The sequence below is a fragment of the Podarcis erhardii genome, assembly GCF_964252035.2.
Source record: "Podarcis erhardii genome assembly, chromosome: 13".
Lineage (NCBI taxonomy): Eukaryota > Metazoa > Chordata > Lepidosauria > Squamata > Lacertidae > Podarcis > Podarcis erhardii.
The window spans coordinates 45,497,607-45,524,958 of record NC_138502.1 but is presented as its reverse complement, the minus strand read 5'-3'; the positions used below and the strand labels follow the sequence as shown (position 1 = coordinate 45,524,958).

Sequence of the window (27,352 nt, the reverse complement as noted above, 5' to 3'; positions counted from 1 at the left end):
CTTTGACGTGCTTTTGAACTGCTAGATTGGCAGGAGCAGGGACTGAGCAACGGGAGCTCACTCCGTCGTGGGGATTCGAACCGCCGACCTTCTGATCGGCAAGCAGGCTCTGTGGTTTAACTCACAGCGCCACCCGCGTCCCTATTGGCCCTTAGTAGATGATGCTAATTATCTGGGCCCATTTCAATCTAGATTCTGGCACACACATGTCATCTAATTGTAACCCTTACAGCTATAGCATGATTATTACCCCAGATACAGGAGAGGCGTGCTCAAGGCTGCCTATTGGTTTCACGGCACAGGCAATATTACAACCAGAGATTCCTGGTTCATAACTCAAGTCTCCTAACCACAATGTTCTGCCACCTCTATGCTGCTACCTGCCTAAGTGTAACCTCCTTTATAGTATAAAAACATGACACACGTTATGGCAGTTCCTACCTAGAATTAGGAAAGGGCAAGTGTCCTGCAGCTATATCCGATGAACTACTTTGGGATTACTGTTGGGTGTTAAAATATTTTTCACGCGCTTGTTTTTTTGATTTGTTGAAGTTAACACAGTGAATGCTGTTCATATCTGAACTGATTGGGTGAGAGGCAATTCATACTAGACTTAGATTTAAAAAAAACCCTGAGGTCATCCAAATTCACCCCCAACAGATTCCTTTGGCCCAAAAGACATGGCTTAAAAGAATTGGGTCCAGTAGACCCAATTTGAGTTGTACAACTCAAATTGATTAATTTGGCTGGGGAAACCCAGCCAGATGGGTGGGGGTATAATTATTATTTTACTGTATATATTTCAACAATCCCAAAGTTTTTGAGAGTCAGCAGCACAGATGTTGTAAAGGTGTGGTGATCTGTCATGGAACAATCCCATTCAAGAATATAACTGTGTGGTTGCACAAACCTCGCTGCTGGTTGCGAAGGGGCCCCAAAAAAGTAGGCGGATGAAGTACACTCATTGCTAATAGCCCTGTTGCTGCGGGAATCCCATACCCTGACCCCGTGCCAACATTTTAATGCATGCTATCGGTTGTGAATGGCCGAAGCACACTTAATGGCTGGGTTCTCCTCCAGCAAGCATGGAAGCAAAAGACAGTACAGTGGTGCCCCGCAAGACGAATGCCTCGCAAGACGGAAAACCCGCTAGACGAAAGGGTTTTCCGTTTTTTGAGGCGCTTCGCAAGACGAATTTCCCTATGGGCTTGCTTCGCAAGAAGAAAGCCCATAGGGAAATCTCCGGGGATCTCTTTTAAATGCTGGCGGTGGGGAGCAGAGCCTTCCCCCCCCTCCAGCCTTCAGAAGAGGTCCAGGAAGGCCGGCGGGGGCCGAAAGGCTTTGCTCCCCACCGCCAGCATTTTAAAAGCGGTCCGGGATAGCAGGGAAGCGCTTCCCGCTATCCCGGATGGCTTTTGAAGGCAGGCGGGGAGGGAGCAAAGACTTTCGCCCCCCGCCGGCCTTCAGAAGAGGTCCTGGACCTCTTCTGAAGGCTGGCGGGGGGCGAAAGTCTTTGCTCCCCCCCGCCTGCCTTCCCGGGGGCTTTAAAATCGCCCCGGGACAGCGGAGAAGTCCGCTGTCCGGGGCGATCTTAAAATGCTGGCGGGCGGCAGCGAAGCCTTCGCTGCCGCCCGCCAGCATTTTTAAAAACCCCGGGACAGCAGAGAAGTCCTCTGTTGTCCCGGGGTTTTTTAAAATGCTGGGGGTGGGAAGAAAAGCCCTTGTTCCCCCCCCCCAGCCTTCAGAAGAGGTCGGGGGACAGACTGTCCCCGGACCAGGTCTGAAGGCGGTTTCCATAGGAATGCATTGATTGATTTTCAATGCATTCCTATGGGAAACCGTGCTTCGCAAGACGAAAAACTCGCAAGACGAAAAAACTTGCGGAACGAATTAACTTCGTCTTGCGAGGCACCACTGTATAGAACGCTTAATAAATGCCCAGTGCTAGTTCCCAGATTTCCCTCTTCCCGCTTTTAGCCATGTGCTCTCTAGCTCCCTCCCTCAAACCATTCCCATAGTTCCTGTGGGCAGTATTTCTTTTTGATGTTTCCCATCACCTCCTAATTATTTTATTCAGGCTTGCTTTCTTGGATGTGCTTAGGACTGTGCCCTTCATACTCTGCGGATGATGACAGCAGTGTCTGAAATTTGCCAGGTGAAATTTTGCACCAGGCTACTAGCCACTTAGGTGGTGCTGTGAGTTAAACCACAGAGCCTAGGACTTGCCAATCAGAAGGTCGGCGGTTCGAATCCCTACAACGGGGTGAACTCCCGTTGCTCGGTCCCAGCTCCTGCCAACCTAGCAGTTCAAAAGCACATCAAAGTGCAAGTAGATAAATAGGTACTGCTCCGGCAGGAAGGTAAACGGCGTTTCCTTGTGCTGCTCTGGTTCGCCAGAAGCGACTTAGTCATGCTGGCCACATGACCCGGAAGCTGTACGCCGGCTCCCTCAGCCAATAAAGCGAGATGAGCGCCGCAACCCCACAGTCGGCCACGACTGGACCTAACGGTCAGGGGTCCTTTTTTATTGGCCACTTGCGACCAAATGAAGATACCAGGACGTCTTCATCATCTGGGGATCACTGGATCTTGGCTGTTTTCACACACTAATAACACTTTAGAATTCTATTAGTGATATTTTATCTGCACAATCAGAATGAATTTCAGGAACCAAAAAGCCGTATTGAAAATTACGACTTTGGAGCCATCTGGTCCTCAAATGACAAACTAGATGTTTTGGCGACTGTAACCCTGGTTTAAGGAGTTATATATCTGAGTTTCTAACACTGGTATGGTATTACTGTGAAGGTTTTGCTACAGAAGAGAGCTAAAATGGGGGGAAGACCTACTCCTAGCCCCAAAAGGCCTTGCACTTAGATGTGACCAACAGCTTTGCAAAGCAAAAATGGGGAAGCAATTTTTTAAAGGTTAGTAAGAAAGCAAGACTGGGCGCACAATCCAGTTATTTTGCATTCAATGTGCTCCCAAACTGGTTTGGGAAGTGGCACACGACATTGGCCAGAATCCATCTTTATCCCGTCCTTTCTTTTGAAAGACTGTGTTTTGATGCATTTCCCCCCAAATCCAGCTTCGAGCCAGACTGAGAAAAGCAATGGCCTAGCTGTGCTTTAAGCTGGCAATGTGCATGCACCCCCATACTGTGTGCTAACTTCTGTTTAACAGGTTTACTGTTAGAAAACTGTTACTGTTAGGTTACTGTAGAAAAAAAGTGTGAAACAGAGATCTTTATTATTGTCAAAGTTTATTTGTAGTGCAAACAAGTAGCTGTTTAGCCTCTGGGAGGGGGGAATCAATCCCCCCCCCTTTACACTGTGCACTAAAGTGTTTAGCACAAGAATCTTCCTCCATCCAGCTTTTAATGCAAAAAAGTTGCAGAGACAAGAGTGCTACGAAACAGAAAAACGAAAAAACAGAGAAACACAGGTGTTTTGCTGGAGGTTCATACTGTGTCTCTGCCATCCAGCACAGCAGCAACTTTTTAAATGTGCGAGAATCATTCCTTCCTTCCTCACTTGCCCTAGCATCTAGCCACACACATGCTGCCCTATCTTTTTGGGGGTTGATATAAAAATAAGAGGAGGGTACCCTCCCCAACTCTGGATAATATGTTGTTCAAACCTCATTGTGACAGCAGACTTGCTTGCAAAATCAATTCAATGTACCAATGTGACTTTGTGCCCTTAAAAATGGAAGGGAAAGAGATAAAAAAAACAACAACTGGTAGACTTTGCATACTGAGAAGGCAGAAAGCAACCCTGTAGTACTGAAAATGTCTTTTCTGAAATGGAATCCTTCTTTCCTACTTTCTATAATGGAAAATCACCAAAGGCTTGTGTCTAGGGTTCAGCTTAATGTTAGCTGCCATCGGCTGGAACTCAATAATGCAGAATGAGGTGTTTTACTTCTATTTGGCTTGAGAAGTTTTGATTCGTAATGCAAATTATCCGCTGGCCTTCGCTACCTTTGCATTACAAACCTGCCTTTTCTGCTTTTTCCTAAGCTATATGCACAGAGAGGCTCAAAAGGCGAGGACCCCCCTTATCTAACACACTTCTGAAAACATGTCTGAACTGACAAGGAACAAACTTGGGGTGTGGAAAAATAGCCCTTGAGAGTTTACTTTTGCAAATGGTCCCCACAAAACAAACTTTATTGGAGACAATTCCATGGAGAGCCTCTATATTTGGGAAGTAACAATAACTTTACCATGAGCTGGTGGGCTCATGACTCAACACTGGGCTTCAATAAATTTCCAAAAACAATTGCCCAAACTGTAATAGATTTTTGTGAAAGGAGGCCCCAATGAACTGGACACTATAGAAGGCTGGGCAGGGGATCAGGACACCAGACCTCCATTTGTGACTCTAGCCCCTATTACTGTTAGCGTTACATTCTGTCTTTCTCTAGAGAAACATTTAACAAGAACTTCAGTGCTGAATCAGGTCGCTCCAACCTTCAGCTGAATTCTAATCAGAATGCTTTCTTAAGGAGACCAACTGCAAAAGGCAATTAAAGCAAGAATCAAGACCTGCCATTTAATTCTGGGAGACCCCTGAGCAACTTCTACCACGAATTTTTGCTATCTGACAACTCTAAAAGGTCACATTCTTCATTGCAGGTCTCCTGTTACAACCGAGTTGCTGGGAGCCCAAACGGCCACAGCAGAACTGGTGGCGAAACTTTCCACGGATTTCGTTCCTTTTTTGCAGGAATCCTAATCACTTTGCAGAACGTTAGGGTTTGGAGGCAACGGCACCCGCAAGCAAGTATTCTCGTAGCTACGGATTCCAACTCTTGCTCGATTTGTTGCTGAACGCTCCGCTCTGGTTGGCTCGTTTTTCGTTTGGGGCCTGCGCTGCAAAAAGGTATGGTGACAACGCATCAGCAAAACAGCAGGAGGAGCAACAACACGGACATTGTATGCGGAAGGATTATCGGACCATGGCGCTTTTGGTGAAATAAGTGCTTCATAAATACACGAGCAGTTTTTGGCTTTGATGGATTCTCCTCCATTTAAGAGTCGTCATAGAGAGGGTTGTTGTAGTTTCCCCAGGATCCATAGTCGTGGTCATCCAAGAGTCTCCCATACGAAGAATGCCTGAGGGAGGAAACAGAAAGAGAACCGTACTCCGGTCAGCCTATGCTTATTACAGAAATGTAAGGTTCTGGAGTAAAAATTATAACAATAACAATCCCTCTTTCATAGAATCATAGAATCATAGAGTTGGAAGAGATCACAAGGGCCATCGAGTCCAACCCCCTGCCAAGCAGGAAACACCATCAGAGCACTCCTGACATATGGTTGTCAAGCCTCTGCTTAAAGACCTCCAAAGAAGGAGACTCCACCACACTCCTTGGCAGCAAATTCCACTGTCGAACAGCTCTTACTGTCAGGAAGTTCTTCCTAATGTTTAGGTGGAATCTTCTTTCTTGTAGTTTGGAACCATTGCTCCGTGTCCGCTTCACTGGAGCAGCAGAAAACAACCTTTCTCCCTCCTCTATGTGGCATCCTTTTATATATTTGAACATGGCTATCATATCACCCCTTAACCTCCTCTTCTCCAGGCTAAACATGCCCAGCTTCATTAGCCGTTCCTCATAAGGCATCGTTTCCAGGCCTTTGACCATTTTGGTTGCCCTCATCTGGACACGTTCCAGCTTGTCAGTGTCCTTCTTGAACTGTGGTGCCCAGAACTGGACACAGTACTCCAGGTGAGGTCTGACCAGAGCAGAATACAGTGGCACTATTACTTCCCTTGATCTAGATGCTATACTCCTATTGATGCAGCCCAGAATTGCATTGGCTTTCACTTGCCTCCTCCTTCTGTCCTTTTGGGGATTGTAGTTCCATTATTTAAAACATCCAGGCTGATCAGACATTTAAAAGTGCTTGTGAAAGGACTGCTATCTTAGAAGATCAAATTGTGATTACAGTGGTACCTCAGTTTACGAACTTAATCCGTTCCGGAAGTCCGCTCTTAAACCAAACCCGTTATTAAAGCGAGGAACATTTTTCCTAATGAGGCCTCCTGCCGCCAGTGCCTTTCCACAGTTCAGATTCTGTTCTTAGACTGAGGTAAAGTTCTCAAACCGGGACACTACTTCCGGTTTTGCGGAGTCCATAAACCGAATAGTTCATAAACAGGACTGTTCTTAAACTGAGGTACCACTGTAATTTAAAAAGTAGATCTAAGGATTTTAGCAGACCACAACCTTAACATGAGTCAACAGTGTGATGTAGCAGTTGTTCGAGGGTACATCAACAGGAGTCTAGTGTCCACATCTAGGGAAGTGATAGTCCCACTCTATTCTGCTTTGGTCAGACCCCATTTGGAGCACTGTGTCCCGTTCTACGCAGCAGAAGAATATTGACAAACTGGAGCATTTGCAGAGGAAGGTGACCAAGGGTCTGGAAACCAAGCCAAGGAATGGTTGAGGGAATTAATATGTTCAGCCTGGATAAGAGGAGACCAAATGGAGGTATGATAAAAAGGTAAAGGACCCCTGACAGTTAAGTCCAGTCATGAACGACTCTGGGGTTGCAGCGCTCATCTCGCTTTACTGGCCGAGGGAGCTGATGTTTGTCCGCAGTTTTTCTGGGTCATGTGGCCAGCATGACTAAGCCACTTCTGGTGAACCAGAGCAGCGCATGGAAACACTGTTTACCTTCCCCCCAGAGCATGGAAACACTGTTTACCTTCCCCCCAGAGCAGTACCTATTTATCTACTTGCACTTTGACGTGCTTTCGAACTGCTAGGTTGGCAGGAGCAGGGACCGAGCAACAGGAGCTCACCCCATCGCGGGGATTCGAACCGCCAACCTTCTGATCGGCAAACCCAAGGCTCTGTGGTTTAACCCACAGCGCCACCCGTGTCCCTTCTTAAGGTATGATAGCCATCTTCAAATATCTAAAGGCCTATAACACATAAAGGATGGAGCAAACTTGTTTTCGCCTGCTCCAGAGGGTGGGTCTCAAACCAATGGCTTCAGGTTATAAGAAAGGAGATATCGACTAAAGATCAGAGAAGGACTTTCTGACAGTTGGAGCTGTTCGACAGTGGAGCTGATGGACTCTCCTTCTTTGGAGTTGTTAAAGCAGAGGTTGAGTGGCCATCTCTCATGGTTGCCTTAGTTGAGATTCCTGCATTGTAGGAGGTTGAAGACCCTCAAGGTCCCTTCCAATTCTAGGATTCTAAGTTTCTCACCTGTGGTAGCCTGTTGTCAGTTTGCTGTTGTGTTTGGTTATCGGTTGACACTCCTATCGTTGTTGGGTTTTGGCACAGCTTCTGTATGCCTCCCTGGGAATAATTTGGGGTTGGGTACTCCTCACCAAATGGGACGTGGGTGGCGCTGTGGGTTAAACCACAGAGCCTAGGACTTGCCAATCAGAAGGTCGGCAGTTTGAATCCCCTCGACGGGGTGAGCTCCCGTTGCTCGGTCCCTGCTCCTGCCAACCTAGCAGTTCGAAAACATGTCAAGTGCAAGTAGATAAATAGGTACCGCTCTGGCGGGAAGGTAAACGCCGTTTCCGTGCACTGCTCTGCTTCGCCAGAAGCAGCTTAGTCATGCTGGACACATGACCCGGAAGCTGTACGCCGCCTCCTTCGGCCAATAAAGTGAGATGAGCGCCGCAACCCCAGAGTCGGCCACGACTGGACCTAATGGTCAGGGGGTCCCTTTACCTTACTCCTCACCAGGTGTCTATATGCTATGTGGATAAGAAGTGAATTTTATAGGGGGTCTTCTCACTTTCAGCTGTGGAGGAGTGAGTGTAAGAACCATAGTTAAGAAGCCAGCCTCTCCCCAAGGAACTACTGCCTCTCCTCTAAGTAAGGGCACCAATTCTTACCTGATCTTCAGGAATGCGGCTATGCCAAACACCAACAGAACGATTGCAATCACTGTGATGGTAATAGCTGCAATGCTACCTGCACAACAAAGGAGATGTATCAGAGATCACAGTTTCACCTTCAACCATTCAGATTATTTTTCATCCTACGATTCAGTCCGCAGGCACACTGCCCTCTAATGTAGAAAACGTGGCAAACCAAGGAAGCTTTCAGCATGGAGTGCTCAAAGCATATTAAGCGTCGACTCCAAATCCTGCGATTTGAAAATCTGCACGCACGCAGACAGACAGTGTGGCGTAATTATAATAGCCACTAGGACCTAAATAGCGCCTTTCTTCTCTGAGGTCAGTCCTATCATCCTCCTATTTAAGCAGCAGAGGTGAGGGGGAGAGAATGGTTGCGTGCTTAAGGCCATCAAGTGACGTTATGGCTATGAGATTTAATCTCTGGAGCCTTGAACTTCTGCGTTCAAAGCCTGTGTGCTCTTATTAAGTGGCTAACAGCTATTCCAGCTTTTTTATACTAGCTTGTAAAAGCAAGGAGAGGGATTGGGGGGACAATATTAATCTTTGTAGTGGGGGAAAAACAGCCAATGACTGCCTGAGTACTAGAGGCCCTCCATCTGCTCTCTCTCTCTCCTTGTCTCATTCACAAAAGACAGCCTAGAAGGTTCCATGTCTTTCAAAGTCAAGACTGCAGAACCTGTGGCTTTCCAGTTGTTGGTGCTCCAGTTCCCACCAGCCCCAGTCAATGGTCAGAGAGGATGGGAGTTGCAGTCCAACAATATCTGAACCGAGGGTCCTGGCTGGTAGCCAGGTTCTGTGCCCAGATTTGTAGGCACAGATCATCCTCTAGAATAAAATAGCTTACTAGGGAAATGCTGAAGTCACCCTTTGGGGTCCCTCAGGGTCAATTTTTATGGTAGCCCAAATCTCAGTTGTACAGATACATGTATATATCTACCCCTGAGCTATTGCTGCAATCTGCTCTGATTGTATATTTTATCTTTATGAACTCTGTTTTTATTGTGTTATGCGAGCTGGTCTTTGACCATAAGAAATTATCTATCTATCTATCTATCTATCTATCTATCTATCTATCTGTGAACTGAGGATCACAGGTCCCATTCCGGTCCAATAAACATGGAAGCGCACCATCTTAGCTGTGTGTCCTGGAAGACCTGCTAGATTTTTTCCACCTGACTGAGTGACAAAAACTGAAGCTGCTGAACAGATGCTTGGGCTGAGGTATTGTTCGGGTTTCTTTTTCTTGCTCTTATTGATATTAATTTGGTGGATCTTTATTTTTCGATCTTACGGTTTATGTGGAAACTGTTCAGTTTGGTTGTGTACTTTTCTATGTGTTTTATTTATTGCTTGTGCCTATTTTGTTATACTTGTAATTATGTAGATCTTTTCGCGTAGTAAGTTGCCTCGAGCGTGGTTTTAATTATGGAAAGGTGGCATACAAATGAAATTATAATGATATTAAGGATTTATTTACAGCTTTCAAGCATGATCTCTGCAACTTCCACTATTATGATTTAAACTCTACAGACGAATTTAGACATCACTCTAAACCATGGCTAAGTTTAATTTTGCTCTGGCCTGTTGTGCGAATTGACAAGACATGGTTTGCAATTGGCTGGCAAACCGGAATTGGGAACTACAGGGAGAAGCCACCTCTCTCTTTAGAATCTGTTAATAATTTATATTTTATTCTTGGCTTCTTCCCCTGCCAGATAAACTTAGAGATATATTTTTGCAGCGACTAAGGGCCAGACAGAAGCATTATAACCCTGGTTTATTCTAATTATGATCTGGCATGATGCATCCATGGAGTGATGGGAGAAACACAATAGTTGTGGCCATCACTCTACAAGTTGCTGTATCACAGACAGGAATGCACCTTCAAAGTTGAGGGCTGAGAGGACGGCTAAAGAAAGCAGAAAAACAGCTCTAAACCACGGCTTGCCTATTATATATTGTAGTATGGCCTCTATGCTATGGTGAATAACAAACCATGGGCTAGCACAAGGTCTGCACTGAGTCCATTTTTCAGAAGATAAGCGAGAACGTTAAAATGTATCAGGGTGGACAGAAATTTTTTAGTAGGTGTGTACTGTTGTGCATTATTATTAATTAAATTTACTGGTTGCTTTTGCTTGCCAAAGTGACTTACAAACAAAACAAGCAAAAATATATTATATATTAACACACCCAATTAAAACAATACATTAAAAACGCCCCACCCACTCTTTAGAGGGTACAGGCCTGGTTAAAGAGGAAAATGGATGCATCCTTTTCTATTTTGACATTTATTTATTTTTAGGGGGGAAATACTGTATTTTTCGCTCTATAAGATGCACCAACCAGACCACAAGACGCACCTAGTTTTTGGAGGAGGAAAACAAGAAAAAAAATATTCTGAATCTCAGAAGCCAGAACAGCAAGTGGGATGGCTGCACAATGAAAGCAGCAATCCCTCTTGCTGTTCTGGCTCCTGGGATAGCTGCGCAGCCTGCATTCACTCCATAAGACGCACACACATTTCCCCTTACTTTTTAGGAGGGAAAAAGTGAGTCTTATAGAGCAAAAAATACGGTATTTATTTTTTAGGGGGGAAATAATCTGTCTTGAGTCTTTCCAATTATTTAATAAAGAATAATAATTTAAAATAATAATTTAGGGAGCCTTTTGAACTCCCTAAAACAGACAACCATAAGCCGCAAGGTTGACAAAACCATTGCCGTGCAAAGCGCGGAAACAGACCAACTCACCCGAACTCAAAGCCCGTTGAACTTCTTGTATGGTTACCCCCACAGAGAACGTGGTACTGCCAGCAGGGGAGGTCGCTGGAGTAGCCTTACTTGACACAGCCGCTTGTGAAGAAATAGTAACCCCTTGTGTGGAGCCCAGGGAGGATGCTGCCACAGATGTCTCTCCAGATGTTGCCTCTCCGGTAGGGAGTTTGCTCGAGGACACAGCTGCTGGAGATGTTCCTGCACTCGGCACTTGGGTGGCACCAGCGGTGCTTAGATAGGTGGCATTAGTAGGAAAAGGGTTGGTGGACGATCCATTTAGAGTAGGCGAAGAGCTGACTGGTGCGGTTTCCGAGTGAGGAGTGGTGCCTGTGACCAGGCCGGCAACTGATGTTGCAGGGGCTGATGTGTCTTCCGTGGTTTGTAATCCAGTGTTTGGCTGTGGTGATGAATGGGTTGCTGCTGAGCTATCCGGGGCCGTTGCTCTTGACAGGGGCGTTACAGCCGAAACGGGGTTTGCAGTCAAAGCTTCCACTGTGGTGTTAGGAGCAGTGATGCTATCCTGAGTTGAAAATCTCAATGGGAGCGAAACTGTCACGGAGGCTCCCTTCTGGGTGCTCAAAGGAGTGCCAACACTGGTTGTAGCAGCGGAATCATTCAATTCTGTTGTTCCTGAGGGAACCGTGCTTGAGGGAGGAGGTGGACCAGGTGAAGAGGCACAGGAGATATTTAAGCCTGCACAGGTGAAGCACACGCACAAATATTATTACCTTCTAGATTTATAACCAGTTGGCCATATTATTAGCGTGAGCGGGAAACAGAACCTAGAGGGGATGGGTGGGCGATGCAGGTGGATTGGAAGGGCTGTGAAGGAAGGAGGAGGCTGGATTCTCAATGACCAAAGCAGGGATATTGCAGGTTGAGTTCCCCAACCCAACAGTGCCTCTGAGTCACCCCTATACTTTCTTTGCTGGTTAAAAGAATGGATTAAACTCAAAAATACAAAACTCCTAGACCTGGAAGGATTCGACAACAGATTCGGGTGGCACGCATATCTTTGGAAAGAAAAGAAGAAGGGATATAAAACTTTTGAAAACCACATCTTCCGGAAATCGTTATGGGAAGTTTGGGACAGATACAAAAATATATTGGAAGGGGGGGTGCCACATTGGCTATCCCCGTTAGAGGTCATGGGGGTCAAAAAAGAAAATATGAGAAGCGATTGGATTACCTATGGAGATTTGGTGGAGAAAGAAGGAGGAAAGTGGAGATTAAAACCATACGAACAAGTTAAAGAATATGTCTTTGATTGGCTGCATTACCATCAAATAAATGAAATGTTTAAAAAGGATGTGAAAGAAAAGGGGTATAAAGAAAAAGATTCGAGATACCAAACAGAGATAGTGAATAACGACTCCAAAACAATTTCTAAAATGTATAAAATTTTGTTAGAATGGCACACAATAGATGAGGAGGTGAAAGTAGTTATGATCCAATGGGCCAAAGATTTAGGATACAACATAGACCTTGATGATTGGCAGAAAATATGGAATGAAAACTTGAAATTTACGGCATGTGTTACATTAAAAGAAAACGTAATGAAGATGGTTTACAGGTGGTATATGACACCAGCAAAATTAGCAAAGATGTACAAAACCTGTAATAAATGTTGGAGGTGTAAGGAGAAGGAAGGTACATTTATGCACATGTGGTGGGACTGTAAAAAAGTAAGGGGGTTCTGGGAGATGATACATAATGAACTAAAGAAAATGCTAAAATATAGCTTTGTTAAGAAACCAGAACTCTTTCTGCTGGGAATAACAAGAACGGATATAAGTAGGAGAGACTGTAAACTGTTTCAATATGCTATCGTCGCAGCAAGGACATTGTTGGCCCAGAGGTGGAAACAAGAAGAGGTTCCGACTTTGGAGGAATGGAGGTTAAAACTAACAGACTACGCAGAGTTAGACAAATTAACAGGGAAAATTAGATACCAAAAAGACCAGAAATTCATTGAGGACTGGGGGAAATTTACAGAGTATTTGAAAAACATATGTGAGGACAGCACAACGCTAGCGTGTTTCAAAGAAGCTTTGTGAAAATAGAAGGAGTATTGCCAAAAGGCAAGCAAGGATAGAAATAAAATATTTAATGGCAATATTTAATGAAGGAATGTGAGGAGAGGATTTGAACTACGAAAGATTGTCAGAGAAGTTGAGGGAGGTCCAAACAAGGCGAAATATGTGATATATAAATGGATTGGTTTATTGTTTTTTATGGAAAAATTTCAATAAAAATTTATTATAACACTATACTTTCTCCCATCTAAATGAATGGTTTACCTGAGGCCCTTCACCAGGTGTTGCCAGGTATCAGATGGCTACATATCTGACCACTGGAGAGAAGATCTTTTCTGTGGTGGCACCTCAGTTGTGAAGTTGCTTCTCCAGGCAAATTCACTTGGCACTATCAATGCATTTTGAATGTCAGGCAAAATTTGCCTGGTTAATAAAAACAGTGTTCTTTTATTGATTTTTTAAAGGTCCGTATAGTAAAAGCTATGGTTTTCCCAGTAGTGATGTATGGAAGTGAGAGCTGGACCATAAAGAAGGCTGATTGCCAAAGAATTGATGCTTTTGAATTATGGTGCTGGAGGAGACTCTTGAGAGTCCCATGGACTGCAAGAAGATCAATCCTATCCATTCTGAAGGAAATCAGCCCTGAGTGCTCACGGGAAGGACAGATCCTGAAGCTGAGACTCCAATACTTTGGCCACCTCATGAGAAGAGAAGACTCCCTGGAAAAGACCCTGATGCTGGGAAAGATGGAGGGCCCAAGGAGAAGGGGACGACAGAGGACGAGATGGTTGGACAGTGTTTTCGAAGCTACCAGCATGAGTTTGACCAAACTGCGGGAGGCAGTGGAAGACAGGAGTGCCTGGCGTGCTCTGGTCCATGGGGTCACGAAGAGGCGGACACGACTAAACGACTAAACAACAACAAAGAAGATCCCACCGCCATATACCAACTGTGGCAGATCCCACCTACATACACACCATGTAGTAACTACCACAGGTTATCTTTTGGATTTTGTGTGAGGAAATACTTACTCAGGCAAAAGTTGAACGAATAAGAAATATTTATTATATAGAACAAAGTGAATAAAACAAAGGATGTTATCAGGAGATAATGTCCTTTCAGGAAACAGTTAACCAAGTACTAAATTATACTAATTATACTAAATCTAACAGATGTTACAGGCTTCTAATCTAGCACAGCTTCTTTTAAACTTCAGTTGCTTTTGTTCCGTTACAGTGGTACCTTGGATTACAGATGCTTCAGGTTACAGACTCCACTAACCCAGAAATAGTACCTCGAGTTAAGAGCTTTGCTTCAGGATGAGAACAGAAATCACGCAGCGGCAGTGGGAGGCCCCATTAGCTAAAGTGGTACCTTAGGTTAAGAACAGTTTCAGGTTAAGAACGGACCTCCGGAACAAATTAAGTTCTTAACCCGAGGTACCACTGTATTGCGCTTCAGGTAGACCTTACAGGTTTCTGGACTAGAAGGTAAATGCTCAGCTTATTTCCAGTTCCATAACTTGGTTGTTGCAACACATCTCACTACTTTGGTTCTTAAACAAGGTGGCCCTTTCTGTCAGTGACCCAACCTTTTATCAACCACACTCCTGAGGTTCTTCCAGCAGTATAACGGACATAGAGGGTCACCATGCCCCTCTTAACTGGTTTGGGTTTCTTCTCCATCTAGGACGAACACTCCCCTCGTGACTGGGATGAGACCCAAGTAGGTTGTATCCTCACAACTTCTATTCTCCTGGCTCAAACTCAGCCCTCTGAGGATCAAGCACTCAGTTGTCAGGGGCTAGACGGAGCCTCCATAATTCCTAGCTTCTCCCCACACTCCACCCTGACTCGCATTAGCGGAGTCAATTGTGAAAAAATAAGAGACACAGGCAAATCTAATCAGCCCATCCATGCTGCAAAATCCAACTGGTGGAAAATTTAAGACTCCCGGCTTCCTTTTTGTTTGGCAAAGCACTCACTGAACCCTGCTTAGTATCTGCTTGCCCAAACGTCGCATTTGTCCCATCGAGCTGAAGCTTAGCTCATTCATTCTGGAGCGAGCAGAGTCTGCATCGCTAAATCAAGCCCAATTAACTTCCTGTTTTCAAAGGGTGAAGACAAGCGTAACATTGCAACGGGGACCGCAGCGTGTTTTCCGCCCAAAGGGCAAGAACACAGCTCAGTATGACTTTGCAATTTGTCCCCCACGCAGCTGCACACCAGCAAGGTGAATGCCGTCTCCTCCCTCGATCTTGGCTTCTCTCCTCAGGCCTCAAGGCAGGCTATCTTTAAATAAAACTAAAGTGAAAGCAGCCCACCCATTCTTGCTTTATTTGCTTGCCCTTCGTTAGATGAAAAAGTGAAAACTTTCCGAACCGGCCAAACTACTCCAGCGATCGACAGGGAAGTTGTGCCAGCCAACTGGTGTCAGCCACAGCTGTGGTTTCCTCCAGTTGAGTGGAGCAGATTCTAAAAAGCCACAGGACGCTTTTATAGCTCATCTTGAAAAATTTATAACGAATGCAATTCCAGCTCCCTTTTGCCTATTGCTCTGTGAATGGGAAATCTGTTTTCACCCAGGTTTTCATTTTCCCAGCAAGCAGGGCAGCACAAGACGTTTTGGCACCTGAGGCAAACCGCAAAATGGTACTTCTCTCTCCCACCCCCCCTGGGTACCCCTAGCCAGGAAAGAAAAAGTGAAGATCTACATCAGGACGTGGGTGGCACTGTGGGTTAAACCAGAGAGCCTGGGACTTGCCGATCAGAAGGTCAGTGGTTCGAATCCCTGCGACGGGGTGAGCTCCCATTGCTCGGTCCCTGCTCCTGCCAACCTAGCAGTTCGAAAGCACGTCAAAGTGCAAGTAGATAAATAGGTACCACTCCAGCGGGAAGGTAAATGGAGTTTCCGTGCGCTGCTCTGGTTCGCCAGAAGCGGCTTAGTCATGCTGGCCACATGGCTCGGAATCTGTACGCCGGCTCCCTCAGCCTGTAAAGCGAGATGAGCACCGCAACCCCAGAGTCGGTCATGACTGGACCTAATGGTCAGGGGTCCCTTTACCATCAGGAACAAGGGGAGAAAAGGATGTACATCAGCAGTGCTCAGTGTTAGAAACTCAGATATAGAGGCTAGGTGCCAAACGGAACCTTAAACCAGGGTTGCAGTCTCCAAAACAGAACCTCTAGTTGCTGTTTGGGGGCAAGACGGCTCTAGAATCATATTTTTCAAATGAAGGACTGATTGTATTGATTATTAGTTAAGCATACGGCTAATTTAGAAGACAACCTTGAACTAGGTTGAGAACTGTGAGAACTTAAGGAAGAAGTCACTTGATTCAGGGACATATATTATCCCTACGTCTTTTTCTTAACGGTCCATTCATAACGTAAGAATATTATTCACAACTGTGGGGAGGGCATTGGGGGGGGTTAAGTAAGTAAACATAAGCTACAACAACTGTTCGCCGCTCCTGCTCTGGCTGCACAGAGGCAGCATTTTGCTTCATGAAATTCACTCCGATTGTGCAGATAAAACACAACTGCTAGAATTTTACAGGATGGGGTATTAGTGTGTGGAAGCACACTTGGTCCATCTTCACTTGGTCGCAAGTGGCTGATAGCCCGGTCCAAAATGTGCCAGACGCCTGGCTAATTTCGAACAATGGCACTGCCACCTATTTGCCAAGAGATGGCTGTACAGGTGGCATTGTGGGGTCAGCTAAGAAGGTGACAGATCCAGCAGAAAGAGGCGATGCGTTCCTTGGAGGCTGGCTGCCCCTGTGGATCCTGAGGCCTGAAAGTCACCTCACTTTGCCTCAGGGGTGCGCCGGCTCTGCCAGAAAGCCTCTTTCCACACCCACTGTTACACCAATTTCAATCGTGGAAAATGAAACCCAACGTAACAGTATGGTTAAAGGTAAAGGGACCCTGGACCATTAGGTCCAGTCGTGACCGACTCTGGGGTTGCGGCGCTCATCTCGCTTTACTGGCCGAGGGAGCTGGCGTACAGCTTCCGGGTCATGTGGCCAGCATGACTAAGCCGCTTCTGGCGGACCAGAGCAGCACACGGAAACGCCGTTTACCTTCCCGCCAGAGCAGTACCTATTTATCTACTTGCACTTTGACGTGCTTTCAAACTGCTAGGTTGGCAGGTGCAGGGACCGAGCAACGGGAGCTCACCCCGTCACGGGGATTCGAACCGCCGACCTTCTGATTGGCAAGTCCTAGGCTCTGTGGTTTAACCCACAGCACCACCTGCATCCCAACAGTACAGTTAGGCAATAATAATAATAATAATAATTTATTATTTATACCCTGCCCAGGGCTTCCCCAGCCACTCTGGGCGGCTTCCAACAAAATATTAAAATACTATAATACATCAAACATTAAAAGCTTCCCTAAACAGGGCTGTCTTCAGATGTCTTCTAAAAGTCTGGTAGTTATTTTTCTCTTTGACATCTGGTGGGAGGGTGTTCCACAGGGCGGGTGCCACTACCGAGAAGGCCCTCTGCCTGGTTCCCTGTAGCTTTGCTTCTTGCAGTGAGGGAACTGCCAGAAGACCCTCGGTGCTGGACCTCAGTGTCTGGGTAGAACGATGGGGGTGGAGACGCTCCTTCAGGTATACAGGACCGAGGCCGATTAGGGCTTTAAAGGTCAGCACCAACACTTTGAATTGTGTTCGGAAACGTACTGGAGGCCAATGTAGGTCTTTCAAGACTGGTGTTATGTGGTCTTGGCGTCCGCTCCCAGTCACCAGTCTGGCTGCCGCATTCCGGGTTAGTTGTAGTTTCCAGGTCACCTTCAAAGGTAGCCCCACGTAGAGCGCATTGCAGTAGTCCAAGTGGGAGATAACCGGAGCAACCCACTCATAAGATCAAACAACATAATTATTATTTATTTGGACCTGGGTTGTATTCAAGCATCTCACATGTGCCTGTCTTTGGACAGAACTAGATCCTGAAATTATGCCAATTGTTTCTCTGTCCATTTGCTTGACAGGAATTGTACTGTCAAGAACTGTCGCTGAAAAATGCAGAACTGCCCTGTGGGGTTAATAATATACGCACTCAAGAACAATTTCTTTTGTCCCTGTGGAAGCGTATCTATTAAAAGTCATTATCGCTTTTGTGCTAGGAGGACTACATCTTCATGAATGAAATTCCTGAAGCTTCTGTACATCTCTTTGGTGGCAATGAAAAATAGAGAGTATCAAAACTTTCCAGTCCTTCTGAGACGGTTAATACATCTGTTTCCTCCCTCACACTTAACCATTCGGGGACCAGAAGACACTGATCTGAGCATTTCAGATAATCCACAAATTACCCCCACCCCCAAGATTCCTAAGAAGTATGTTATTTTTAAGCTTCAAGTGAATTGGTCATGGCAGGTGTTTTCCATTTAAGAGTGAATATAGATGCAATATTTAACAAGGGAGCACAGCAGGTTCATCATCCATGGTGTTAATTCTGGCTTTGCAACTTGTAGAAAGTTAAACACAGGTTCAGCTGCTTCCCCCAGAGTCATGTATTAGATAGCCAGTCCTGCTTTTTCCCCAAAGTGCCATATTTACCAATACAGTGGTGCCTCGCAAGATGAAAAGAATCCGTTCTGCGATTCTCTTCGTCTAGCTGTTTTTTCGTCTTGTGAAGCAAGCCCATTAGCGGCTTAGCGGCTTAGCGCTATTAGCGGCTTAGCGGATCAGCTGATAAGTGGCTTAGCGGCTTAGAAAAAGGGGGGGAGGGGAAAAAACCCGCAGGAACTCGCAAGACATTTTCGTCTTGCGAAGCAAGCCCACAGGGAAATTCGTTTTGCGAAGCGCCTCCAAAACGGAAAACCCTTTTGTCTAGCGGGTTTTCCGTCTTGCGAGGCGTTCATTCTTGCAGGGCACCACTGTAACTGTAGAAATACATCCACACCCAATCTTACTTTAAAAGGTCCACAGATACGGTGGCAAAATTCCTGTGGGAATTGAGGTGGCTTCCTTTTGAGTCAGTCATACTGCAAGCGTGCAAAAGGTAAAGGTAAAGGGACCCCTGGCCATTGGGTCCAGTCGTGACCGACTCTGGGGTTGCGGCGCTCATCTTGCTTGATTGGCCAAGGGAGCTGGCGTACAGCTTCCGGGTCATGTGGCCAGCATGACTAAGCTGCTTCTGGCTAACCAGAGAAGCACACGGAAACGCCGTTTACCTTCCCGACGGAGTGGTACCTATTTATCTACTTGCACTTTGACGTGCTTTCGAACTGCTAGGTTGGCAGGAGCTGGGACCGAGCAACGGGAGCTCACTCCGTCGTGGGGATTCGAACCGCCGACCTTCTGATCGGCAAGCCCTAGGCTCTGTGGTTTAGACTACAACACTCCTCGCGTCCCTTTAATACCAGTACAGTATATTAAAAATGTCTGGGGATGCGGCTGGAGTACAGTGGTAAGACATCTCCGGGTAGCGCTGAGACCAAATGCAGCGCTTGCTTGCCAGTCCAAGTAGGGAAAGCTGGAATAGCAGAGTCCAACTCTGTCGAAAGTAGCTTCCTATGTTCCTACAGCATAAAACCTAGACAGCATCTTAAAAAGCAGAGACATCACCTTGCCGACAAAGGTCTGTATAGTTAAAGCTATGATTTTCCCAGTAGTATGGAAGTGAGAGCTGGACCATAAAGAAGGCTGATTGCCGAAGAATTGATGCTTTTGAAATATGGTGCTGGAGGAGACTCTTGAGAGTCCCATGGACTGCAAGAAGATCAAACCTAACCATTCTTAAGGAAATCAGCCCTGAGTGCTCAGTGGAAGGACAGATCCTGAAGCTGAGACTCCAATACTTTGGCCACCTCATGAGAAGAGAAGACTCCCTGGAAAAGACCCTGATGGAAAGATGGAGGGCACAAGGAGAAGGGGGCGACAGAGGATGAGATGGTTAGACAGTGTTCTCGGAGATACCAGCATGAGTTTGACCAAACTGTGGGAGGCAGTGGAAGACAGGAGTGCCTTGCGTGCTCTGGTCCATGGGGTCATGAAGAGTCGGACACAACTAAAGAACAACAACAATGTTTCTGCAGTCTGATTAATGCATTGCCTTGGTTTAATTATTTTCAAATGCAAACACAATAATTAAAAAAAGGCCCTGGCTAACTCCAGCCAGTGACCAGCATCCAACAAAGAAATAAGTAGCTGACGGAAAATAACCCAGCCTGACTTTTTAAAAAGCATGTGTAATGGTCTATATATAAACAGACAGCATATGCAATTAACCTGCCTTCTAGGATGCCTCCAGCAGATAAACAGCTTGGCTTAAAAAATTCTACAACAGGATACATTTGCCCTGAGAACTGGGAAGGTTTAGCCTTTTGGTTTAAGCATTTACTATAATCTTCAGGTCAAGTTACTGAAACTGCTTTTGGGAGTTGGGTGTGGGATAGCTTTTGACACACTATAGTGGCTTGTCAGTCTGAAGCCTGACAGCTTCCTTACTCCCAACCCGCAGAAGGCTGAATAGTTGTTTTAAATGAAACATCAGCTGCTTTTTAATGTTTATTACTGCCAATCAAGTCCAGGGACACGGGTAGCGCTGTGGGTAAAACCTCAGTGCCTAGGACTTGCCGATCGCATGGTCAGCGGTTCGAATCCCCGTGACGGGGTGAGCTCCCGTCTTTCGGTCCCAGCTCCTGCCCACCTAGCAATTTGAAAGCACTCTTAAGTGCAAGTAGATAAATAGGGACCGCTTTATAGCGGGAAGGTAAATGGCGTTTCCGTGTGCTGTGCTGGTGCCGGCTCACCAGAGCAGCTTCGTCACGCTGGCCACGTGACCCGGAAGTGTCTCCAGACAGCGCTGGCCCCCGGCCTCTAGAGTGAGATGGGCGCACAACCCTAGAGTCTGTCAAGACTGGCCCGTATGGGCAGGGGTATCTTTACCTTTACCTTACTGCCAATCAAAATTTAACTAGGTTTTGGGGCTACTTGTTATTACATTTCTTATCACTGGTTTAGGTTTATGGGCTGCCTGGTGGACAGGAATACGGGCAAGAAGTAGAACGGAGTAATTTTCTTTTCTTTTCAAACTGCCCTTCAAGAAATAATAAGTTTCGGATCTCTCTGGCTGGTGAAAGGCCTGTTTGCTCCATCTGTCTCCCAACATTAGCTGGTTGGCGCTTGATAAGGGTTTTGGGTTGCCAAAGATTCTCTGGAAGAGCAGCAACAGCAACAGAGGAGGAGTTATGAGGGCCACTCCAAACTGTGACGGTGAACAGATAAAAGACATTGACTTCTCCACCCTACTGGTCCTTATCCGGTCCCTTTCAGAGAAATACAGAAGCAGCCCTAGTAGCTTTAGCAATGCAAGCGTCTGGTAGCAAATTGCTTTGTAGAATCATATTCATTATCTGGTCGCCAGATTCTGTGTACAAATCTGTAGGCGCAGACCATCGCCCAACTCAGAATAGTCCGGCATGAAAATCCCCAAACTCGGTTCCATGGGTGACTCGCGAGTCAACTCCCTGGGATAGTTTATTGTTGTACATTGTTCTTAAATTTATTGTTGCACATTGTTTTAATTGTCTGTTTTAACCATATTTGCACATCAGTTTCTAATGTTGTGAGTGTCCTCTATTTCAGAGACTTTTACTCTGCAGCCTCTTATACTTGTTTTAACTGCAAGTCTTTTAGTTCTTATGCTCTTACAGTTGTTTTAACTGTGCACTTTTGTTTTTAGTTCTTATCTGTTTTAATTATCAGTTTTTATCCATCCATTATCCGTGCTTAATCTTATACAGTGGTGCCCCGCAAGACGAACGCCTCGCAAGACGGAAAACTCGCTAGATGAAAGAGTTTTCCGTTTTGGAGGCGCTTCGCAAAACGAATTTCCTATGGGCTTGCTTCGCAAGACGAAAATGTCTTGCGAGTTCCTGCGGGTCCCCCCCCCCTTTTCTAAGCCGCTAAGCCGCTAAACCGCTAATAGCACTAATCCGCTAAGCCGTCAATGGGCTTGCTTCGCAAGACGAAAAAACCGCTAGACGAAGAGACTCGCGGAATGGATTCTTTTCGTCTTGCGAGGCACCACTGTATTTTATTCCGATGTTTTATCCTATGCTTGTTTCTTTGTCCTTATTTGCTCTAACAATTATTGGTTAAAAAAAAAATCCTAACTGCTATTTTATTTATATTTTTTGTTTGTTTCTTTGTTTTATTTGTTTGTTTTTTATCCTGGTCTGTGACCGTAATAAAGTTCATTCATGTTCACTTTATATTGGTCATTCTGTTTGCTATAATTCCACCAGGGTGGAAGCCAGTGTGGTATAGTGGTTAAGAGCGGTGGACTCGAAATCTGGTGAACTGGGTTCGATTCCCCGCTCCTCCACATGCAGCTGCTGGGTGACCTTGAGCCAGTCACACTTCTCTGAAGTCTCTCAGCCCCACTCACCTCACAGAGTGTTTGTTGTGGGGGAAGAAGAGAAAGGAGAATGTTAGCCGCTTTGAGACTCCTTCGGGTAGTGATAAAGCGGGATATCAAATCCAAACTCCTCCAAATCCAAACTCCAGGGGTGCTAAACATGGGAGGGTCAAAGCACATGTTTTGCACGCAAAATGTCCTCTCCCCAGTGCCCAGTAGCTGCATGCAGGGCTGGAAAAGATGCCAGTCTGACTGGCAATTAGATGAGCCAATGGTCTCACTTGGTACAAGGCCCTATAATGGCGGGGTTATACTATTCCTCATGTCTGCAACGGAATTTTTTCTCTAGTGAAAAATCTCCCCTATCCTCGCCTTTCCCCCCTTTGCAGAGCTGGCAGGTGAGTTTAGGGCAGGCTAGGCAAACTCGGCCCTCCAGATGTTTGGGGACTACAACTCCCATCATCCCTAGCTAACAGGACCAGTGGTCAGGGATGATGGGACTTGTAGTCTCAACACATCTGGAGGGCACAGTTTGCCTAGGCCTGGTTTAGGGGTTTGTTGGGATGAATCACAGAAGGAAAAGAGTCAAAACCATACCCCAGAGCTTCACCTCTCTGCTCTGCAGGGCAGAGCATCCCTACAGGGTTGTGAATGAGCAAAAAAACCCCAAACAGCCAGATATCAAGCTTATAATGTTTCTGTCTGGAACTCAGCCTGAGTGGGATTGAATTCAGAAACAGAATGCTGGTAGAGCCATTATATTCTGAATGATTTCCTGCAGCAATTAAGGTTTGATGTAGGGATAAAATGGCTTGGGGGGAGGGAGGGAGAGAGAAAAAGAGGTGGGGTGGGGGGAAGCATATTGTTTCAAGCCACGGAAATACAGTAGCCGCTGTAATTTTCTGTGAAGTCTGTAACTTGAGACGTTGCCTTGCTGCAGCGACGAGCCGCGATAGCAGACCCACAGGGATGTCTGAACTGGTTTTTAAACCTAGGCATTGCCAAAATACAATCAAGATTTGCTTGATGACAAGCCTGTAACATTCCGTAATTGACAGAATGCATGCAAGGGGCAAGGCTGTCAAGGAAAACAGAGACAAGGCAGATATGTCTGCTTCGAGGGTGGAAAGACCTTGCAAGAAGCCGTCACGAACTGGCCGTTACTAAAACGCGCTGTAGCTTATTGTTATCGGGACACTTAATTTCACATCTTCATTTCTGTACAGTAAAATGTCAAGATGACTTTCCTTTCCTCTTACTTACTTTCCGTACCCCACCCCCCAAAAATCACTTTCTTTTAACTCTCTGCTTAATAAGGTCTTTGCTGGGAAATTTAACCTGTGCTGACGTCGCAAGGTTGAGTGTTGTGTTTGCTGAAGGCAGGGTGAAACTATATGTGACACAGCTATTTCCCTGAAAATTTGCCCTCCCAAACCTGCTATTTGAGCCTGACGTTGCACCTTCCTATTTTCACCCTGTGAAGATAATAAGGGTTTTCTGTTATGTTTTGCAAGGGGTGGGGGGATTAAATCAGGGAAATACCATGGCAGAAAAGGATCAGACCCCCCCTCTCCCCCCAGTGCCAATTCCTTAATCAAAGCTTACAGTCTCCTACAGCTGCTTTGAAGTCAACACAAATAAACAAGCTGAATGCATGTGGAAAATTCGGATCATGCCTTGTCTGGCCCTTCAATTCCAGAGATATGGCATTTAGTCGCACAATGGCGGCAGTAGATGCTATTATTTAAAAATTCTTCTGTTTTCCCTTTTATTTTATCTGCTCTGTGGATCCCATCCCCTAGCATCGGGATATCTCAAATTGAGGGTTTTACGTAAATGTGACCTCTGGTTCAAGCACTTGAGCACATTGAGAAATGACAGAAAATGTTTCCAATGGAATGACACCTTGCGCAAATGGAAGAGGTCGCTGGAACAAATTTTAGCATACATGTGTGCTTATATAACAGTTACAGTGGTATCTCGGGTTACATACGCTTCAGGTTACAGACGCTTCAGTTTACAGACTCCGCTAACCCAGAAATATTACCTCAGGTTAAGAACTTTACTTCAGGATGAGAACAGAAATCATGCTCTGGCGGCGCAGCAGCAGCGGGAGGCCCCATTAACTAAAGTGGTGCTTCAGGTTAAGAACAGTTTCAGGTTAAAAACGGACCTCCAGAACAAATTAAGTACTTAATCCGAGGTACCACTGTATATAGAATCTTGGATGAAACTTGTAGCACAGCTGTACCTTGGTTCTTGAACAGAATGCGTTCCAGAAGTCCATTCGACTCCCGGAACTGTTAAAAAACCAAGATGTGGTTTCCAATTGGCTGCAGGAGCATCCTGCAGCCAATCGGAAGCCGCGCCGGATGTTCAGCTTCCTAAAATCGTCCGAAAACTGGAACACTCACTTCCGGTTTTTGATCATTCAGGAGCCGAAATATACTTGTTTCAAGGCGTTCGGCATCCAAGGTACGACTGTATTTCCAAAGTGACTTCAATATTAATGTCCAACCTTCTACCAGCAGGTGCCGCCAATCGATGGTTTGGGAAGGTGGGTCAGGGTGAAGAGTGTTGGACAAAACACCTGTGGTCAACTTACCTGCTGGCAGAGGGATCTAGCAGGTGCATGAGGGAGGTAAGAAGGAGTGCTGCTTATCCCTTTGCCTTGCCCTTTCTTTACCAAGTCTTGGTGCGCGAGCCGGTCTGGCAGGTAAAGGTAAAGGGACCCCTGACCATTAGGTCCAGTCGTGGCTGACTCTGGGGTTGCGGCGCTCATCTCGCTTTATTGGCCGAGGGAGCCAGCGTACAGCTTCCAGGTCATGTGGCCAGAATGACTAAGCTGCTTCTGGCGAACCAGAGCAGCGCATGGAAACGCCGTTTACCTTCCCACCAGAGTGGTACCTATTTATCTACTTGCACTTTGACGTGCTTTCGAACTGCTAGGTTGGCAGGAGCAGGGACCGAGCCATGGGAGATCACCCCATCATGAGGATTCGAACCACAGCCCTCTGATCAGCAAATCCTAGGCTCTGTGGTTTAACCCACAGCGCCACCCGCATCCCTTGTCTGGCAGGTAAGGAAGGGCAAAAGGGAAGAGGGAGACTTTGCAAGACAGAGGGAGGCTGGAGCAAAGGGTCAGCACAGAGGGAGGGAACCCCATTCCCTCCCCACACGCTGATGACCTGTGAGCCCCAGTGCATTCTCCTATTTTTAAATCAAACTTAAGCTTTTGTTTTAACCGCTGAGCAAATTCTCTCACGCCAAGTCTTTACGAATGGACAAAGGTGGTGTGAATTGCCCTTGTGATCATCTCTGTCCATATGATGGGCATATACTAAAATCAGACAGCTGCAGGAACCAGGTGTTTTTATTATTTTGTTGAGAGAACACACTATCGCCTTTCTGCAGCTAATAATCACTTTTGCAATGCAGTGTTAAAACATGGGTTGCTTATTATTTTTCACTTGTCGTTTCCTTCGCTGGAACTGTCCATCTGCCAATAAGAACTTGTTTATAGGCCTACTCTCCAGCTCAGTGATGGCCAAACTTGGCCCTCCCGCTGTTTTTGGACTACAACTCCCATCATCCCTAGCTAACAGGACCAGTGGTCAGGGATGATGGGAACTGTAGTCCCAAAACAGCTAGAGGGCCAATTCTATGATTCTAAGCACTTACTACATTCAGGTTTTCCCTTGCTGTGTTTGAGGCAGGCATAAATGTCATAAAGCACATATCCAGCCAAAGTGAAGTGCTGAGGGGTAGTTGAGGGGAACGACAAAGTGAGTTTGTTTTCTGATGCTTTTATATCGATTGAGATTAATGCGCCTGAACTCTCTGCTGCGTTATATTGCAGAATTGGCACCAGCATAGATTTATTAAGACTTTCCTTTGGAGAAAGGCATTATGGGAGATGGAAGGCTTGAGAGGCTATATGCTAAACTGCAATCAATCTGATGCAACAGCCCTATAGCATGTGGGGAAACAACAGCGAGTCTCTAAATTCACACATAATGGGTTAGGTAGAAAGGCACTCAAACCCACTTGCCACTGTAACAACAGCAACCAGTTCTGATCTTGAACTGATGACAACCACCGGAACATGCTGCCTGAGAGGACTAAATTCTCGCTGAGATGCTAAACCTATGCCTACCGTATTTTTTGCTCCATAAGGCGCACCTAGTTTTTAGAGGGGGAAATCAAGAAAAAAACCTGTCCACTTCTCCCAGAGCTTCTTTGGGCTGCCGGGGGAAGCCCGGGTTTTCCCCCCAGCCCCAAAGAGCAAAGCCAGCGGGATCCCACTCGCTGTCCTGGCTTCTTCTTTAGCTGCGCGCAGCCTCTCCTGGGCAAGGGGAGCCTTCATCCCCTGCCCGGGAGAGGCTCCCCCAAGAGCCGTGTGGAGTTTGGGGGCTTTTCCTGCCTGCCTCCCCCCTGCATTTGCTCCATAAGACGCACACACATTTCCCCTTACTTTTTAGGAGGGGAAAAGTGTGCCTTATGGAGCGGAAAATACGGTAGGTCCTAGGGTGTACCACATCAGACCGGAATTTGCATGACTAAATGCCCTGCCACACATTTCTGCCCTCCAAATCCCTGCACCTGGAAAACCAGCTGTCGGGGAGAATTCCAGCAGAATATTCTCCTTGATATACCAATTTTCTATCTGCAGGTGACTTTTAAACATGCCCCCACCTGTACCCTGAAGTGGTTCAATCCCCTCTGTGCCTTTTTGGCTGCCACGCAAAGTTTTCTGAAAATCCTAGGATTTGGCATGATGATATTTTTTGCAGGGACAGCAATACTGAGCTATAATCTTTTCCCCCAGCATACTGAGAGTTGAAGGGAAGGTTTATTCTAAGTTTCCTGTAAGAAAGACTTATCTGTTAACGATTGAGAGCAGTCTGCCTTCCCTCCAAGTAATTAGATTGCATATTCTTGGAGTCACGCATCCCTGTCGGTCTTGCGTAAATCACTCTCTATAGCTCTATAGTTCTGGGCAGCTGCTGCTTAGGAGATGACATCCTATCACCACATTAATAAGCTTCACTGCCAGGCCTATTTTATTGAGTTTACTGGTCTCTGCTTTCTGTCACTAAGGCACTGTGCAAGCCAGCCGATAATTCGCTGGCAGGCTTGGCCTCGACTGTGACAGCACACAGCCTGTTTTTGTACGGTGTTTCCACTATGAATATGCATTTAAAAGCGGGCTGTGTAGCAAAAGCTATGGGGAAAGGCATGGGAAAATGCACTCTATAAGTG

The 27,352-nt window shown here is 46.0% G+C and overlaps 1 protein-coding gene across 1 annotated transcript in view; it reads right to left on the bottom strand.

Moving 5' to 3' along the window:
• Positions 1-3,245: 3,245 nt before the first annotated feature.
• The window catches only part of PARM1 (prostate androgen-regulated mucin-like protein 1), a 37,095-nt gene continuing 12,988 nt past the window's right edge, over positions 3,246-27,352 (bottom strand). Inside the window, exons 2-4 of the mRNA XM_081836354.1 lie at positions 10,652-11,368; positions 7,872-7,950; positions 3,246-5,119 (exon numbers count right to left, since the gene is read on the bottom strand). Coding sequence (XP_081692480.1) covers positions 5,035-5,119; positions 7,872-7,950; positions 10,652-11,368 — 881 coding nt within the window. The 3' untranslated portion in view covers positions 3,246-5,034. The remainder of the gene's footprint in view (positions 5,120-7,871; positions 7,951-10,651; positions 11,369-27,352) is intronic.